Genomic DNA, 17360 nt, shown 5'->3' with positions numbered 1-17360 from the left:
TTGTACTGGCCAAGGAAACAGTTTTTATGGAGAAAAGGCGAGTTTGGACGACTAACGCATATTGAGAGCAAAAGTGACCTTCTCAGGTAAGGTAGCTCCATATTCACAGTTCTCTGTTTTTGACAGTTTTTTTAGTTGATGTCAGAAATACAAAATCCTGAAATCTTCACATTTGAAGAAATTAGCCAATCATCACTTTAAGCTTTTTAGTCTGGTACAAGATAATTGTTGTGATTCTCCCATTTTGGGAAGTTTGCAGACATTTTAAACACACTGCACATCTAGGCATTGGCAATTATGGAGGTATGTGCTCAAGGTCAAAATGAGTGAATGGTTCAGCTGAGATTAAAATCCAGTCTCCAAAACTTCTGTTCTAACCACTGCAACACAGAAACTCTTCTGTTTTCCATAAATTAATGCTCAAATTCACCACAAAATTCTATAATATGTATCAGGAAGCTTGAAGTTAAAAGGCAACCACATGATTTTAAAAGAATAGAGAGACCATTGATGCACATTCTTTACATCTATTTTAACCATTTTAAAATACTATAACAGCAAGAGTGATTTTTTTATTCTCACTAAAGATTCATATAGTCTCTTAGCTGGTAAGATAGTCTTTGAAGTCAGCGGCAGAGTGGAAACCAAATGATTCAATTGATTAGTTTCTAGCTTTCACCATTTTAACCTTTGTATGAATCCTAAAGCAATTAAAATCACTCTGACTGGGAGCTCAATGCCACATTTAGCTTTAGGGCTTACTCAAAACATCTTCCCCCCAAAAAGATCCACACAATGGAGGGGGAAAAGGCATGGGTATTTTTGTTGTTCAATTTGGTAGAAATTTCACAAACTACATGTAACGCTTGTTTGTACTGTAGTCCATGAACATGCTATTTACAAGAATTATCACTTTTATTCTATGTTACTGTTCACAAGCAACTACAAATTTGCTCCTTTAGAGGAAATGCTGCTATGCTCATTTTGACCAATCTGCTCTCTTGTCTGGCTCATCTTGCTTGCTCCACATTCGAAAATAATTTAAAAAGCAAAAGTATTTGAAGTTCCCATAAACAATACTAACAGTTCTTTAGTAGACAAACTAAATCTGGTGTATGGTGTATGGTGTGTATGGTGTATGGTGACAAATTACTCCACAAGATACACCTGAAACTGTACGAAGAACAGAAGATATCAACTCCCTTTAACCAAATATTAACGTCTAACCAAGACAAAAAGCCTGAAGAAGACTCCACTATCATCATCCAAGTCTTTAACAGGGGCTGCTGAAAACTCATTTTAACATCTGCTAGACTCTCCCCTAACCAGCTGCAATGTGGCAATGAAGTGGTACCAATATTTAAAAGCACAGCTCCACCATTTTCCCTTGTGGCAACTGCACCAATCTCTAAGAAAACAGTTTAACCACAAAATTATTGCTGCCTGCACTTTGATATTGCATCAGGGACAATGCCTATCACACTACTGCATATTTTACTCTCCACTCTAGCATGAAGGGTTTTTCTGTTTTGTTTTGTTTTTGTTTTTTTGTTTGTTTGGTTGGTTGTTTTTTTTTGCGGGGGGAGAGGGAAACACTCGTCTCCCTATGCATTCTCCTACTCTATATCATAGATATTCAGAGTGTGCTGGAATACCAAGGAAGTGGGAATATAACAATACATGTAATACTGCAGCAGGGTAGGAGGAGAGAAGCTAATTCACATGTATAAAAGTTTCTAATGTGTGTGTATTTTCTACTTAGGCAACACCACTGAACAAAAGACTCCACAGGTTACAAAAACACGTACAAAATAGTTTGTAAGAACCTAGTACTCCAGCAACACATCACATAACTGCTACAGGCCAGTACAATCATAGGGGTAAATGATCATGTCATCATGGAAATTTAACATGCCTCCTGTATTTATTAGGAAGCAATTATCTGACACTATCTAATGACACTAATCAAGCTTTGAACCTTTTCTGCTTTACGTCATAGCAAACGTTTAACATTTTTGAGACCTACAGTGTTTGTCTACACATTGTACTGGAGAAACAAAAGACTTAAATCCATTAAAAATTGACTCTCGCGCCAGATTAACCTCAATTGGGGCAGCCATTCCCGTCTGCTTTTGCCTGTGGTCTCATTTGAAACAGAAATACACAGACCAGCAACAAATATGACAGACACTGAAAACTTAAGGTACTCTCAAACAAGGTAGCTTTTAATATACAAAGTACCTTCTGGGGAAAGGTTATGTTTCATCACCTTTGACAAAACATTTTACATAATCCCTCATGTACTATATAAAGGTCTTCAGCATAACTATTAATGCATAAGCCTCACTTATATTGACTCTGATTAGTGATGAAGAGTATTAAGTCATTATTAAGGGTGAAAATAATTAAAACATTTTACCCCCAACTGAGGGTTCAGATATGCCTGGTTTCGAGCTAATTTCAAAGTGGCTGCACTTCAGGGCATTCTCAAAGAAAATGTGCTAATATACAGGAACCCTTTTGGCACAACATATGCAGCATGCATTTAAAGTCCTGCATCTTACAGAGCTGAGAGTCTCATTTGCGCTATGCACAATTCTGTACTTGTTAATTCTGGACTTTGATGCAAGATATAAAGTTTGGATCCTACAATGAAAGGTGTTCAGATTCAGGCCTTTTACAACACTAAAATTGTTGCTAAAAACTTGTGAATTGTAGTATTGCCAGGTATCCTCTTTCCTTCTATTTCTGTGCAACTGGCCCCAAAACAGAGAAATAAATTTATAACCATCTTAAGTGAAGGGTAAGAAACAAAGTGTCACACCTAAAAAAAGGCCTAATAGAGTATACCCAGAAACTAGTGCAGGGCGGGGCGGAAGGAGAGTTTCCACTGGTTTTGTGACCAGGTGGGTGGATGTATGCATGAGGGAAGGCAGAAAACGCAGAAACTGAGAACACACAGAAGAGAGAGAGAGAGACAGACAGACGGGCAAAAAGCAAGAAAATCAAGAATCAGCCTGTAAGCATCGTGTGACCCTGGAAAACAGCTAGAAAAGTTTTTTGGGTCTGATGCTAGCTAAAGAGGCTTGTGTGGCAAGCTACAAAATTACTCTTTTTGTTCTTGGTTCCTCCTGCTTTTGGAGAAGCAGAATTTTGTAAATTCCTTATAAATCAGATTGCATCAATTTCTACTTCCAACTGGAAGGAGTCTGTGCCCTTCTGCAGAGAGGAGGGGAAAGGATCCGGCAGACATTGCAGAACAACTCTTCGTAGCAAAGAGATATTGTGGAAGGGAAAGGGGAATACAGAATTTTGTTTATTGTGGTGAACAGCTCTGATTTAATATAGTGTGATGCTGATGTCAATTGGACCATGTGGGCTTTGGTAGTAGTGAGACATGACACCTCAGGTTCTTTTCACCCTGGCTAGTAGGCTTAGTCCTGAGGTTAGTAAGTGTTGAGTACATGTTGTGGTGACACACGCTGATTAGTTTATCCGGATATGACTGACAACCATATGAAGAAATTAGGTTGCGACTAATGCAACTCTAATGATATGCAAAAAAAATAAAGTGTGTAGAAGTGAAGTCCTATGTTTCTGACAAGGCTAACACTGCAGCTTAGAAACTCAGCTACAAATGTGCTAGCAACATTTCACATCCAAAATTAAAATGTTCTCTCTTGGATATATTTTGGTAGCATTTATTGATTGTTTTGGTTTTTATATTTAATTTCAACAACATTAAATTATTCCAGATTAAATATCTAAGTAAAGGCACCTAGGAAATGCCAAACAGCAGCATCAGGGATTAGCAAAACTGTTTTCACCATGTAGCTCTAACCAGCTCCCTGGCTGCTCATTTGTATTTCTCCCACAGACAGACAGAATTGCAGCCTCTAGACAGAAGCTGGATAAAAGGGAAGATGCGAACCATTTTCATGGTATGGACAGTATCAGTTTTCTCCCAGATGTGAAGTCACTGCAGGGCTGAGAATATAATTCAGTTCTTAGAATTCTTTACAAGGCAGCGTCCCCTGCACCCCCACCCTCTCTTCTCAACTGGACGCTGTAGGAAGACAGACAGAATGATTTAGGACTTACCATGCCCATTTGGAACGTGCTTATGTGTTTTTCCTTTCCTGGGGGTTGACTGACATGAAGATGAAGCATTGTTTGTGGCTGCCTTTGTATCCTCTGTCTCCTCGTCCTCTTCTTCATCCTCCTCCTCGTCCTGAGAGCTTCCAAAATAAACCATGTTGCTGGGCAGGGCTGGAGAACCTGATCATTATGAAGAAAAGGCTCATTAAATGTCATTCCATTATTCCTCTGAGCTATCAGCATTATTCACAACCTAATTTAGTGTTAAACATAGCAGAAAGAGAGGTGGTCAGACTAATGCATGCCTTCAGTTTTGGTAATGCTATTACAAAAGGGATGTATACAAAAGCCACACTTCCAGACTCTATACTAAGTTAAACCACCAAAAAAATAAAAATAAATAAATAAATAGATAGATAAATAAATAAATCTTCCTAAAAGCCCAGATTAACAGTCCTATTTATTCAACAAAACACTTAAGCACATGCCTAAAGCTGAGCATGTCTCTAAGCGCTTTGCTGAACAGTGGTGGTCTTAGGCATGTGCTTAAATGCTTTGCTGAATTGGGGCCAAAGACAGTACCGATAAACTAACCTATATTCCAGAAACACTTTAAAGTAATACTACTTAGTATGTATAGTGCTTTCCAGCTGTAGCTCTCAAAGCACTTTGCACAGATGGGTTATTGTCTCCATTCTACAGATAGAAAAGAAACAAGGCACTAAGAGGTCCAAGTAACTTGCCTAAGTTCACCCAGCAAGTCAGTGGTAGAGGGTGGAATAGAATAAAGATGTCCTCTGCCCATTGCCCAGTTCTCTGGCTACGCTCCCTCCCAGATCTCTTATGTCATAAGATGTGCCGTCTCATTTGACTTCCACACAAAAGGAAAAATATATTTAAATGTGTCATTCAGTTAGAGACATATGAGAAATAAAAAGTGCAGTGAATAACAAGCCAAGATTGGATTTTAAATGAATACCCTGGCACAGCATGTCCTTTGTGTGTGTAATGTGAGTGCATGGGTTTTCCTGCACTACTCAAGGATACAGGATTGTCTCCCTCTAGTAGCTAGTTTATAATACACAAATACTATTGACACCTAAAGAACAACCTCCCATCTCACATGTTAGAGGTGTGACCTTGAGATGAGAGTCCCCAGCAGGGACAGATGCCCAAGGATTATTCTATGCAGTTATGCACACAAAGGTTTATTGGTGTTCCAAAAAAAAAAAAAAAAAAAAAAAAAAAAAAAACCTCCATGGAAAAGAAGCTGATTAATGCACTATTGTCCTATTGCTAAATAAGAGTGGGAAGTTCTGCAGAGCTGCAAAAAGTAGTTCACCATTTGGTCTGAGAGCCCCTTTGCAAGCCCTTTTGACTGTAAACTCTTTGGAGCCGCTATTATGCTGTTTAATAATTTTTGGTGCCTTGTTGTTCGTTTGTTGTGACTTGCTGTAAGATGCCACATACAGTTTCTACACTAATCTAAATGATGCATTGTTATTAAGACCTACAGTTCATTCAAGTTAAACCTTGGTTTAATGATTCCTGGTTCAACTGGGTATCAGGAAAGTGTTTCTCACTACACAAATTATATTGGAAGGGGATGATGAACCTATACAAATTATCTGACACACCTTGGAAAGAGTGGCTGGAAACATCAACCTCATGTTGAGGATCACAGTGATTAGCACTAAAACCTTTGTCTCTCAAAAGTAAAAATATATTTTGAGGTTTGGCTGCTCTGCGATCATGAAGGCAACTTGTTTTCTAGGAAGAAACTATTTCCCCTGATGGGCCTCACCTAACTATGTCATCATCAGGGTTGGAACAGCAACAAGAAACACCTGCTACCAGTAGCCCTAAGAGGAGCTGTAGGGGGCCAGCCACCTGTATCCGCCACAAACATTTCTGGCAGAAGCCAAAGAAGAATCACCCCTCTCCCCAAAACAGACGAGAGGCTGAGGGGCAGGGAGTAGCTGCTCATGTGGGGGAAAGGTGGAGCAGGTGAGCGTGGCTGTCAAGATGCCAGGACTGACCGCAGTGAAGACACCCGGGCTTTGACCACACGTAGCAGTCTCTGTCCTCAACTTCTTTAGCAACCCTTGGATCTGCTGTGGAAGGGCACCAAGCAGCTACCTCTCTCCCTCCCCAGCACCTTATCCCTAACACGAGAAAAAAGGGGTGAGAGGGTGAGGCATAGCTAGGGTATCCTCTTGCCAGTGGATGAAGACCTGTAGCCAGGGGAAGAGCCTGAGGTCAAAGGCTGCTACATAGGACCATACAGTTATGGGGGTTCAGCTGCTCACTTCACTCCCCCTAAACAGCCGTCTCCTCACCTCCCATCCAAACATCTCCTCTCCACTTCATCACTATACACATGCGGCTCCCCATCTATTCTGGTGGGCTTGGTGATTTGCTCATAGATATCTGCTAGACTGGAGACAGCACAGGTGATGCCATCTCTTCCTTACATCTCAGGCTGCCATTAGAAGCAAGAGCCAAAGCCCTGCCTGGTGGCAGCCAGTGCTGTCCCCTGCTACCACTTACTGGGCCATCAGCATGGGGTAGGTAGGACCAGCAACATCCAGCATAGGATGGTACTTTTCTCTGCGAAGAGTTTATAATATGTTACACACACACAACTGGTCTATTGCACACGCTAACCATCACATTTCTACAGAATGAGGATCAGCAAAAACAGGATTCCAGATGTGTTTGAAGGCATGAAAATTGAAGCAGCTAATAAAAAATAGGGCATTTTTCTGCAAGACAGGAACTTTCTGTCACACCATAAGCGATCATCTGAAGAAGATAAGAGGTGCTGGGAGGGAAACAAACAGTTCCTTTTGTCCTGGCCCAACTCTTCTGCAGTAACTGTCTCAAGAAAGCAATAACCCTAGGATAGTTCTGAATGAAAAAGACATTTCCCTTTCTCTTCCCTCCACACCAGTCTGCAATGTGGATCCAAAAATTATTGGCTCTGCATGTTGTGGCAACTCACTCTATGAATCAGTTTCAAGGACCACTAGCTTGATGCTATCACTATGTTAATGCTACACAAAACCTGGTGGGAAAACAAAGTTACTGTACATTTTAAGATGCCAGTTTTCAAAAATTTGATAGCTGCTGCCTTCATTGATTCAATTTAATGCTCAAAACACACCAAGCTATGAAGCCTGTAAAATTTCTGAAGGAGAATACTTAAAGTCAATTAGCAAAGACAGCTTTTAAATTTTTTAAAAAAATTAACTGATACCAACAAATATAAATAAATAATGCATATTTAAAAAAAACCCCACAGAGGTGGCTGAATATGAATACCCATATCACCTCAAGCTTTTAGCAATTTTGGATCTGGAGCCATATGTTACGTATCAGTCCCACATTTACTGTGCATTTTCCCCCTCTGACTACAGAACAGGCAAACTGTTCTTCAGAGAAGAAATTAAGTCTAACTATATGCAAGGACAGCACCTAGCAGTGTTGATAACAACAGCAATAATAACCCCACTTCAGCTCAAAACCCATTACAGTAGAGTATGAATTTGCTCTAAAAGGGAGGGAAGGGTTAACCCAGTTGAGAGCACAGCTATAGCCATCTTTCTTGGCCCCATTCATTCCATAAACATGTCATCTCTAGTTGGAATACTTTTAAAATTATTTTCTGTTGCAAACTGTGAACAACAAGGGTTAAACCACATTCCTCTGACAGCTGGGACTGGTTGGGGAGTATATTTCAAGTCCAGGGAAATTAGACTAACAGTGTCCAGTAATACAGTAGAATTGCACTAATTCTCACTTCACTAATCTAGCAAGTCTGAAGGATAATGCATCACAGAAAACCTAGTGTTCTCCCCCACCTTTCACCAGAGTTTTATTAAGGTGACCTGCAAATAAAAGAAATTATGCACTTTTTAGGTTGTTGGGGTTTTTTTTTAATGTATAGAGAAGGCTGGAGAAGGATTTTTATTTTTAAATTTAGGAAGGGTTGGGTTTTTTTCCTGCTTCCAGTTTACATTAAACATTCAGGTTCTGTATAGCCGAGAAAACATGGACTTTTCTACACCTAAGGTTGTCCTGGTTTGACTTAAAGGTGTGATTTAAAATCAGTTTAGTTAAACAGATACAAAAGGCTATGTGACCCCTCTTATTCCGATTTAAATCAGGTTTACTTCAGTTGAGTATATCAAGAATCAGTTTAAAGAGATAAACCACTCTTAAACCAAAATATTTCCCAGTACTAAACTCTGCTGCACAATCTCTCTGCCTGGCCAGATATGGAGTCCTGCAGACATAATCTTCCTTTGTGGGAGAGCTGTCTTTAATTCAATCTGCTAATTACTGGGAAAAACAACAATTGCCTTGCCTTCACTAGGATTTCACCTTGCGTTAACTAATTTGAGTTCAGAACACACCTTTTTTCCTCGTGAAGATGAGCCATAGGTTTGCTGCTTTCAGGTTTCCACTGGAACAATATGCATGACAGAAACTTAAATGACTAAAATGTTTCTTTCAAAACGTCTCATCCACAAGAAGCAATTGGAGTGATCCACCCATCTTCCCTTCTCAGCTTCTGACAATCAGAGATTTAGGGTTGCTCCAAGCATGGGGCTGAATCCTTGACCATTTTGGCCTAAGAGACACTGATGAACGTATCCTCTATTAATTTATCTAGTTCTTTTTTTAGCCCATTTATACTTTTGGCCATCACAACACCCCATGGCAACGAGCTCCTCACGTTAATTGTGCATTGTGTGAAAAAATACTCTCTCTTCTTTGTATTAAACCTACTGCCTATTACCTTCATTGGGTGACCCCTAGTTTTTGTTTGGTGAGGAAAAAATAACATTTCTCTATTCACTTTTTACACCATTCATGATTTTATAGACCTCTATCATATTCTTACGCAGTCATTTCTTTTCTAAGATGATCAGCCCTTAACTTTTCAGTCTTTCCTTAGATGGAAGTTGGTCCGTACCCTTGATCATCTTTGTTGTCCTTCTCTGAACCTTTTCCAGGTCCGAACCTTTTCCATGGGATGAACAGAACTGGACACAGTATTCCAAGTGTGGGCACACCGTGGATTTATATAATGGCATTATGATATTTGCAGTCTTATTTTCTATCCCTTCCCCAATAGTTCCTAGCATTTTGACAACCTTTTTGACCACTATTGTGCATTTAGGTGAAGTTTTCACAGTGACTCCAAGATCTCTTTCTTGAGTGGTAACAGCTAATTTTGAACTCATCTCTTCCGGTTCTTTTATTAAAAATGCACTAAATGTATTTTCAGGTAATCTGCCAACATCTGTGGTTTCACAACTACATTTCTCTCTTTCTTGTAAGCGTTTTCCTCGTCTCCGATGTTCTGTGAAAGATCTACAAAAAGGAAACTGACTATATAGGGGAAACAATGAAACTAACTATACACAAAGTGTTGCCTAATACACAAGTAAAGAAACTAATTGTTGTTTAATCTCTTTCAATTAGAGTCATAAGTGTTATTTGTATAACAGGAATAAAAAAAGTCAGATGGAAGTGGGATTTTTAAATTGATGGATTTCCTTTAATAATCCGCAGAGCACAATGTTCAAAAAAAGTCCACATTTTTTCATGTGCAAAACTTAGGCCTTGTCTACACTGCCACTTTACAGCGCTGCAACTTTCTCGCTCAGGGGTGTGAACTCCCCCCTCTCCCCCCAACCGCTGCAAGTTTCAGCACTGTAAAGTGGCAGTGTAAACAGTGCACCACTGCTGGGAGCTGTGCTCCCTGCGCCGGTAGCTACTCGCCTCATGGGGGTGGGCTTTTTACAGTACTGGGAGACCCAGCGCTGGTGCCACGACTACACAGCCATGTTAAAGCGTACGCCAGTGCTTTAATGTTGCTAGTGAAGACATACCCTTAGACTTGCATATAATTCAATTTGCATATGTAAGTAGGGGGTTTTGAACTCTGGCAGCTACCTACACTACTTGCACACACCTACGCTGCAAGCTCAGAAGAAAGCGGCTGATGCAATAGAACAAATGATACTCTCTTTTTGGCAAGTTTAAAAGACAAATGTGAGTATTAACATTTTTGATTTGTCAAATGTTCAATTCCCCTCCCCTCAAAATAAAAGATACTGTTCCCTGTGAAATTACAGGCATTTTTGTCTCAGATTATATAAGAGCATTAACAAAGCTGGAAAAAAAACCATGAATTTGGGTCAGAGCTACGGACTCAGGAGTATGGAAAGAGTCTCTGTTTTGCCAAAAGCAGTATTTTGTTACTCTTCAAAATTAGCTGGCAGTGTTTCTGCAATGTTTACTGAAGTGCAAACCAAATGTTTTCATCTGGACAGAAATCAGATTGTGATATGTTACAACCACAACAGAAATCATTTCAATCCAACAGCCTTCTAATTTGGGTTGCGGTTTTTGTAAAATTGGATTCTTCTTCCTCAATTATTTACACAGACTCCCCCTAAGCCCCCTTCTCTTATTTCTTTGAATAATTAAACATAACCCAGCTGTGCTTTTGAAAAACACTAAAACAATTTAAGCCGTCACAGTGATTTAAGAATGAGGCAGGTCAAGGTATGTGAGCCTTAAGCCTGACCCAATAAATACGTGGCATGCCAAATGCTACACTACTGGCCTTTTGGGAAGGTTTGGTTTTTTCCTGCCTTTGACATAAGACCCCATTTTGGGGCGGCATACAGGTGGAAAATCTTGCCTTCTGAATAGGGCTGACATGCCTGCACCTCTGTGCTAAATATACAGGGCCAAATTCTCATTTATAATAAGGCCCCTTTATGCTGCTCTGGCAGGCAGCATAACTGGTCCTTAAAGGGGGAGTAAACTTAATTTATACCCACATTTTATGGCCCTTTTATACTGTGAGGGTGGCATAATGGAGCCTTATTGAGAAATCAGATATGTAATCTCTAATGGGGAGAGCAACTATATTTCATTTATTTAATTCCACATGCAGGAATAATCAAGTGGGACAGAGTTCTCTGGTGCCTGAATAGCTTGGAGAAGCATATATCCAAAGTGTGCAAGTGAGGCAAGGAGCACATATACACACTGCCCTTCAAATCATGCTCCCTCCATCATCACTGGACCATGAACCGCCTGGTGTTATAGCTATGACATACAGCCCAATTTCTCCTTTTTTCCTTTTAAAGCAGCTTGTGAAAGCAGTGGAGCATGGGACAATTGTTTATCCTTTGGGGGAAGGGGAAGGGGAAAGCTAGAGATCAATGGGAATTTTCAGAACAAAAATAATTTTCATCTTTCTGGTAGATGAGACAGACACAAGGTAGATAGCAGGATACTGGATGGCAAAAAATAAATAGGGGGACTTATATAAGATTTCTTATCTGACGATCTCAAAGCAATTAGAGCAATTTTGCTCCAAGACCTAGAGTTGAGCAATTTCTCTGTCTCTCTCTTTCATGCACGCACACAAAAACAGAACACTCCTTCCACCGTGATCAGATCACTATGAATAGGATTTGGACTTCAGTTGGAGTGCCACCAAGACCGCTCTCCCTGACCCTTCCACAAATACTAACTGGCTATTTTATACAGGAGGAATCTTTTTTCCATCATCAGCCTCTCTCATGGCAGAAGTGCAGAGCAGCTGCTTGTGCCTGGTTCAAAAGCATGCACAGTTGCCAGCATTTTTCCCTCCAAGGGACAACTCAACAGAAATGTTCGGATTCTGATAATTTACTAGATCCTTGGCTGCCAGAAGATTTTACTTTCTCATGAACTGTAGGTTATTTAACTAGTGACTCCAGAGCAGCCAGCAATACAGGTGACTTACCAATGAAACAAAAATGAAGCTTGTGTTCTCTTTTGCTTTGTTATAACATAGGAAGGAAGCTTTTTAAAAAAAAAAAAAAAAAAAAAAAAAAAAAAAAAAAAAAAAAAAAAGCTTTTCAGGTTTTGTCTGCCCTGCAAGACGATGCAGCCTTGTCTACACTAGCTTTTCCCCAACCCCTAAAAACTTCCCATCATTGCTACCATTGTTTCAGCTCCACCACTGAAGAGCAGAAATGCTAGTGCATGCAAGGAGCAGACATAGTGGGGGCCAACGTCCTCATGGGCACTGAGTGCTGGAACCTGTTCTGCCCTTTCCGAGGCCCTCCCCACCACTATCGCTTGCTGCCGTCTCCACCCCTCTCCCCCTGCCAGCTGAGCAGGGCTCTAGGGGTATAGGGGTGACTGGGGCAGGATGTTTGAGAGAGAGAGAGCTGGGATCCAGGGGTGAGTAACTAGGGCAGGGTGGGAAAGGGAGAGCCACGCTCTGGGGGTGGGGGGTGAGTGGGGCAGAACAGGGGAGCCGCCGGTACCTCTATCCGCTGGAGCTGTTCCTGAGTGCTCCACTGCTCCTCCAGGCTGCAGCAGCAGCTCCTGCTCTTCCACACGCCCCCAGTGGCAGAGATTGGTTACTGCAGGAAACCAGACTTTTAGTGTCCGACCAGACACTGCTAGGTTGCCTTTTTGACTGAACTTTCCAGTCGAAAACTGGACACCTGGAGACTGAAAGCTGACAGCATTTTAACCATATGTTGTCTAATCTGTATGCCTTTACTATATAATAAAGGAAATAGGGTGGGCACAGGCTCAATTTTCAATAAAATCCTTTGTTGGTCATCTTAGTAGTATGAATGTTCTCAAAACTCAGGTTATACAATGTCAACCAAGGAAATATAATAAGAGAGGAACATACATTGAAATGTTCTAACCCATGCCACACTTATGCAAGACCCTTGCTAGTATAATCTACCATTCTCTTTTCTATTTATTGTTCTCCTCCTTCTCTTTGAAATATAGCATAAAATTTCCTCCTATTGTTTCCCTTTTATAACACATGGTTAAATGCTATCAGCTCCTTGTATAAACTAGCATTCCCACTCTTCAGTGGTGGAGATAAAACAACTCACCCTACTGGCTATTAGATCTTCCCCTTGCTCTTCCCTTCATACCTTGTCTTTTTCTTTGCTCTCCGTTCTTGTATTCCTTTACTTCCCACATTCTCTTCTACAAGTCCCCCTGGTCTTTCCATAGTTCTTCCTCCCCACTCCAGCATTCAGCACTTATATGAACATTAACTAGCTATTCATCACAGAACCCATGCAGGTACATTGCCTCCCATTTTAAAAATAGGGAAGCTAAGGCAGAATGAATAAATGACTTGACCATATCAAAGCAATAGAGGGAACTAGTCTCAGAACTAGGATTAGTTTAGAATTAGAACTCATTCTCGTACTTATTCCACCAGACCATGCTTCTTACATTACTAAGCTATTCCTCTTTGTGGTCAGAGGTTACTTTTGCTGTTCAGCAGAAGAGCTATCTCCAGCTGCAGGTTGGCAGCCAGGAGGGAGTTTGCACTAGCCCTAGCTCCATTAGTAGCAGCACATATGGCATGTGGAAGGACGGACATGGAATGGGGGTTGTGAATAATTGTTATATTTCCTAACATTTTCACATTGACAATAGATATCAAACCCTACAACTTGGTTTGCATTTTCAGGTCTGTCATCACATGATGGGACAGATTTTTTGTTTCTTTAAAATTAAAGTAAAAAATAGCCATAACATTTCTAGAATTACAAAAAAACAGAGGGCTAACAGATATGGGCTTACAAAGACCAAAACCACAGTGACATCAATACCTCTATAAAGTACTGAAATGTTATCCCTGTTTTACAAATCGGTATAGAAAATCTAATTGGCTTGCCTATAGTCCTACAGTGAGTCAGTGGAACAGACAGGAGGAGAACCCAGAAGACCAGTCCCCTCTTTACTAGAATCAAGTCAATTTCACGCTGCTGCAGTAATATAAGAACAGTAGCAGAAGCAGGTACTGGAGTCATTCATGTGAGTGCAGGTCAGGGGGACAGCATAAGGGAGAATCCCGATTCCTCTGCAGCACTCCAGAGGCTACAGAGTAGAGAAAAAAATAGGAAGTTCCTTCTGCCTTCTAGCTGCATTTCCAATTTATCAAACATCTTCTAGCCAGAAGTTTGTATGAAAGATAAAGGTCCGCAGACCAGGTTCAAGGACAGCATCCTAGCAGAAGACCCATCAACTGCAGAAGAAGAAAGGTCAGAAGACTTTCATCACTCATACCTCACTACTATGGTTTCCACCATTATCTTGTATATGCTCTTTTGGCTAGCGTGTGCTTTTTAAGTTTTTAAACCTCTACCATTACAGCGTAAATAAATGCTTTATTCTTCACTTCCTGTCCTAAACCACTGTTAATGCACAGCACCATATTTTACCAGTGGGTGAAGTGATCCCATATACAACATATATTCATTTTTCCTACTATATAAGAGAAAAGCTCTATCTATGGCAGAGCACTGTGTATTAGTCTTAATTTTGAAAAGGGCTTTAGGATTTGCTGGGATGAAAGGTGTTATATACAAATGTAATATCATTAATGGAATGGTTCAAGCAATTAAAATCTGTTCACTTCAAAGCTTACACAAAAGATACGGGATTAAGTTTTATGATTTCTTGTCATGCCAAAAGCTCAACTTTAAATGCCCAAATCATTTAGTACTGAAAACCAGCTCTGAAAATTGCCTTCCAGTATTTTGTAAAACTACCTCAAGTCTTCATGTTGCAATTTCTTGTATTTTACAATTAAACTAATCAAGGTTATGAAGCAGTTAAAAAAAAACTTCTCTTCCCAAAGTGTCAGCATTTTAATGCCCTCCTTTCATAACTATATTGATAAATCTGCTATTTGATTGGAATGATCTTATTTGGCTTTCTTTAACCTGTTTGTATAGTTCTTATGTAGTTCGTAAGAGACTGAAGTTGGAAGTGACAGAGGAGAAGACAGACCTGGGTATATGGGTTGATCCCAGGATGACTATGACCCACCAAGGTGATGCAGCTGTGAAAAAGACTAATGCAATCCTAGGATGCATCAGGCCAAGTATTTTCAGTAGAGACAGGGAAGTGTTAGTACCATTACGTAAGTTATGGTGAAACGTCATCTGGAATACTGTTTGCAGTTCTGGACTCCCATGTTTAAGAAAGATTAATTCAAACTGGAACAGGTGCAGAGAAGGACTGCTAGGATGATCCAAGGAATGGAAAACCTACCTTATTATTAGAGGAGACTCAAAGAGCCTGGCTTGTTTAACCTAACCAAAAGAAGGCTATGGGGAGATAGGATTGCTCTCTATAAATATATCAGAGGGATAAATACCAGCGAAGGAGAGGAGTTATTTAAGTTAAGCGCCAGTGTGGACACAAGAACAAATGTATATAAATAGGCCATCAACAAGTTTAGGCTCAAAATTAGATGAAGGTCTCTAATCATCAGAGCAGTGAAGTACTGGAACAGCCTTCCAAGGGGAGCAGTGGGAGCAAAAAAACCTGACTGGCTTCAAGACTGAACTGGATACGTTTATGGAGAGGACGGTATGATGAGACTGCTTACAATGGCAAGTAGCCGATCTGCAACTGCTAGCAGCAAATATATCTAATGGCTGGTGATGGGACACTATATGGAGAGGGCTCGGAGTTACTACAGAGAATTATTTCTCAAGTGTCTGGCTGGAGGTCTTGCCCTCAGGGTCTAACTGATCACCATATTTGGGGTCAGGAATGAATTTTCCCCTAGGTCAGATTGGCAGGGGGGGTTTCGCCTTCCTCTGCAGCCTGGGGCATGGGTCACTTGCAGGTTTAAAGTAGTGTAAATGGCAAATTCTCTGTAACTTGAAGTCTTTAATCTATGACTTGCGGACTTCAGTAACTCAGCCAGAGGTTAGGGATCTATTTCAGAAGTGGTGAGGTTCTGTGGCCTGCATTGTGCAAAAGGTCAGGCTAGATTATCATGATGGTCCCTTCTGACCTTAAAGTCTATGAGGGGGGTAGTTTAAAAATGTTATGACACACAGAGAGAAGATATGCCCTGTTAAGATAGCAGAGGATGGAGACAGCAGGCCAGTACATTTTCTACCCAGGAAAATGACAACCACAGCAGAGTGGATAAAAAAAAATTTCTTAAAAAAAAATTATAATTGTTCATCATCTTTTGTATTATTTAGATTATAAGTTTTTCTTTTTTTAAACTAAGCTTGTTTTAAATGAAATCTGCATTTAATATAAACTATGTTAAGCTCTAAAAATGTATTATAATCTCTTAAAACACTTAAATAAAAAAAATGAATATGCTGAATCCAAGAGCTTCTATTAAAAATTTGGTTTTAAAGGCTGTTTTTCTACATAAAGAAAGAATCAGGGGAAAACATCTAACTTTTGAGGTCAATCTTTATAAACATGGCACAATAGGTAATGTACTATATTAAGGGTTTGAAACTGTGGGGGACCCAGGGGCTGTGTACCCGGTACAAGAGACTGTCCAAGTCATCACAGGTGTTGGGACCCAACCTCTGACTCTAGGAGATACTATCATGTATCTCATGAGGCTCATCCATTAACCCTTCCCCCTCCCCCTTCCCTGGTCTCATACTCTTGTTTTATAGCTTCTCCCTACCTGAACATACTAAAAATGTACAATCAGCATCTGAAAATATTAAGGAATATAATTGCTTAAATATATGTATATAGTTATAGTGTACCTTCCGAGGTAACAAACAGATGGTACCAAATCTAATGTAAAGGCTCTAATTGTAAATTAACAGGTTTTAATGGCTATATCAACCAATGAGAATGCACCTTTCTTTAGAAAGTAACCGAAGTACAAATGGAAAGCTTATGAAAATCAATTATTTAAACTGAGACTTTCTACTTGATTTAAATCACAATTTAAAGTTGCTGATTTAAACCACCTTGATTTAAATCAATCCACCCAGCTGTGACCTTAGGCACCCCTGTGTTCACACCCTACATACTACTGCAATAATTTTTGTACAAAATACGCCTTGTGAGATATCATTTAAAAACTAACTCCACACTGGTCAATAATACTATTGTAAAATATATGTAACAATGTTGTAAGTGAAATTATAGATATTTACTAATGTTATGCTTTAAAATCTGTGACTAAAAGAAGGGCAATTGCTAAGTTTTCTCCAGACAATGGAAAGAAGCCAATACCTCAAACCAGGTGTGGCCCAGATTCAATGGGCTATTCATTCATATTGACAGGTTTCAGAGTAGCAGCCATGTTAGTCTGTATTCGCAAAAAGAAAAGGAGTACTTGTGGCACCTTAGAGACTAACAAATTTATTAGAGCATAAGCTCTCATGAGCTACAGCTCACTCTAAGGTGCC

The 17360-nt window shown here is 40.0% G+C and overlaps 1 protein-coding gene across 1 annotated transcript in view; it reads right to left on the bottom strand.

Annotated features, from left to right (window-relative positions):
- JARID2 (jumonji and AT-rich interaction domain containing 2) overlaps positions 1–17360 on the bottom strand; it is a 315117-nt gene that overhangs the window by 68354 nt on the left and 229403 nt on the right. The window contains exon 5 of the mRNA XM_038389592.2: positions 4102–4278. Within this exon, the coding sequence (XP_038245520.1) occupies positions 4102–4278 (177 nt within the window). The remainder of the gene's footprint in view (positions 1–4101; positions 4279–17360) is intronic.

The sequence above is a fragment of the Dermochelys coriacea genome, chromosome 2 (assembly GCF_009764565.3).
Source record: "Dermochelys coriacea isolate rDerCor1 chromosome 2, rDerCor1.pri.v4, whole genome shotgun sequence".
NCBI classification, from domain to species: Eukaryota; Metazoa; Chordata; order Testudines; family Dermochelyidae; genus Dermochelys; species Dermochelys coriacea.
Note: the sequence above shows the minus strand (reverse complement) of the source record. Positions and strands in the feature narration are given on the sequence as shown.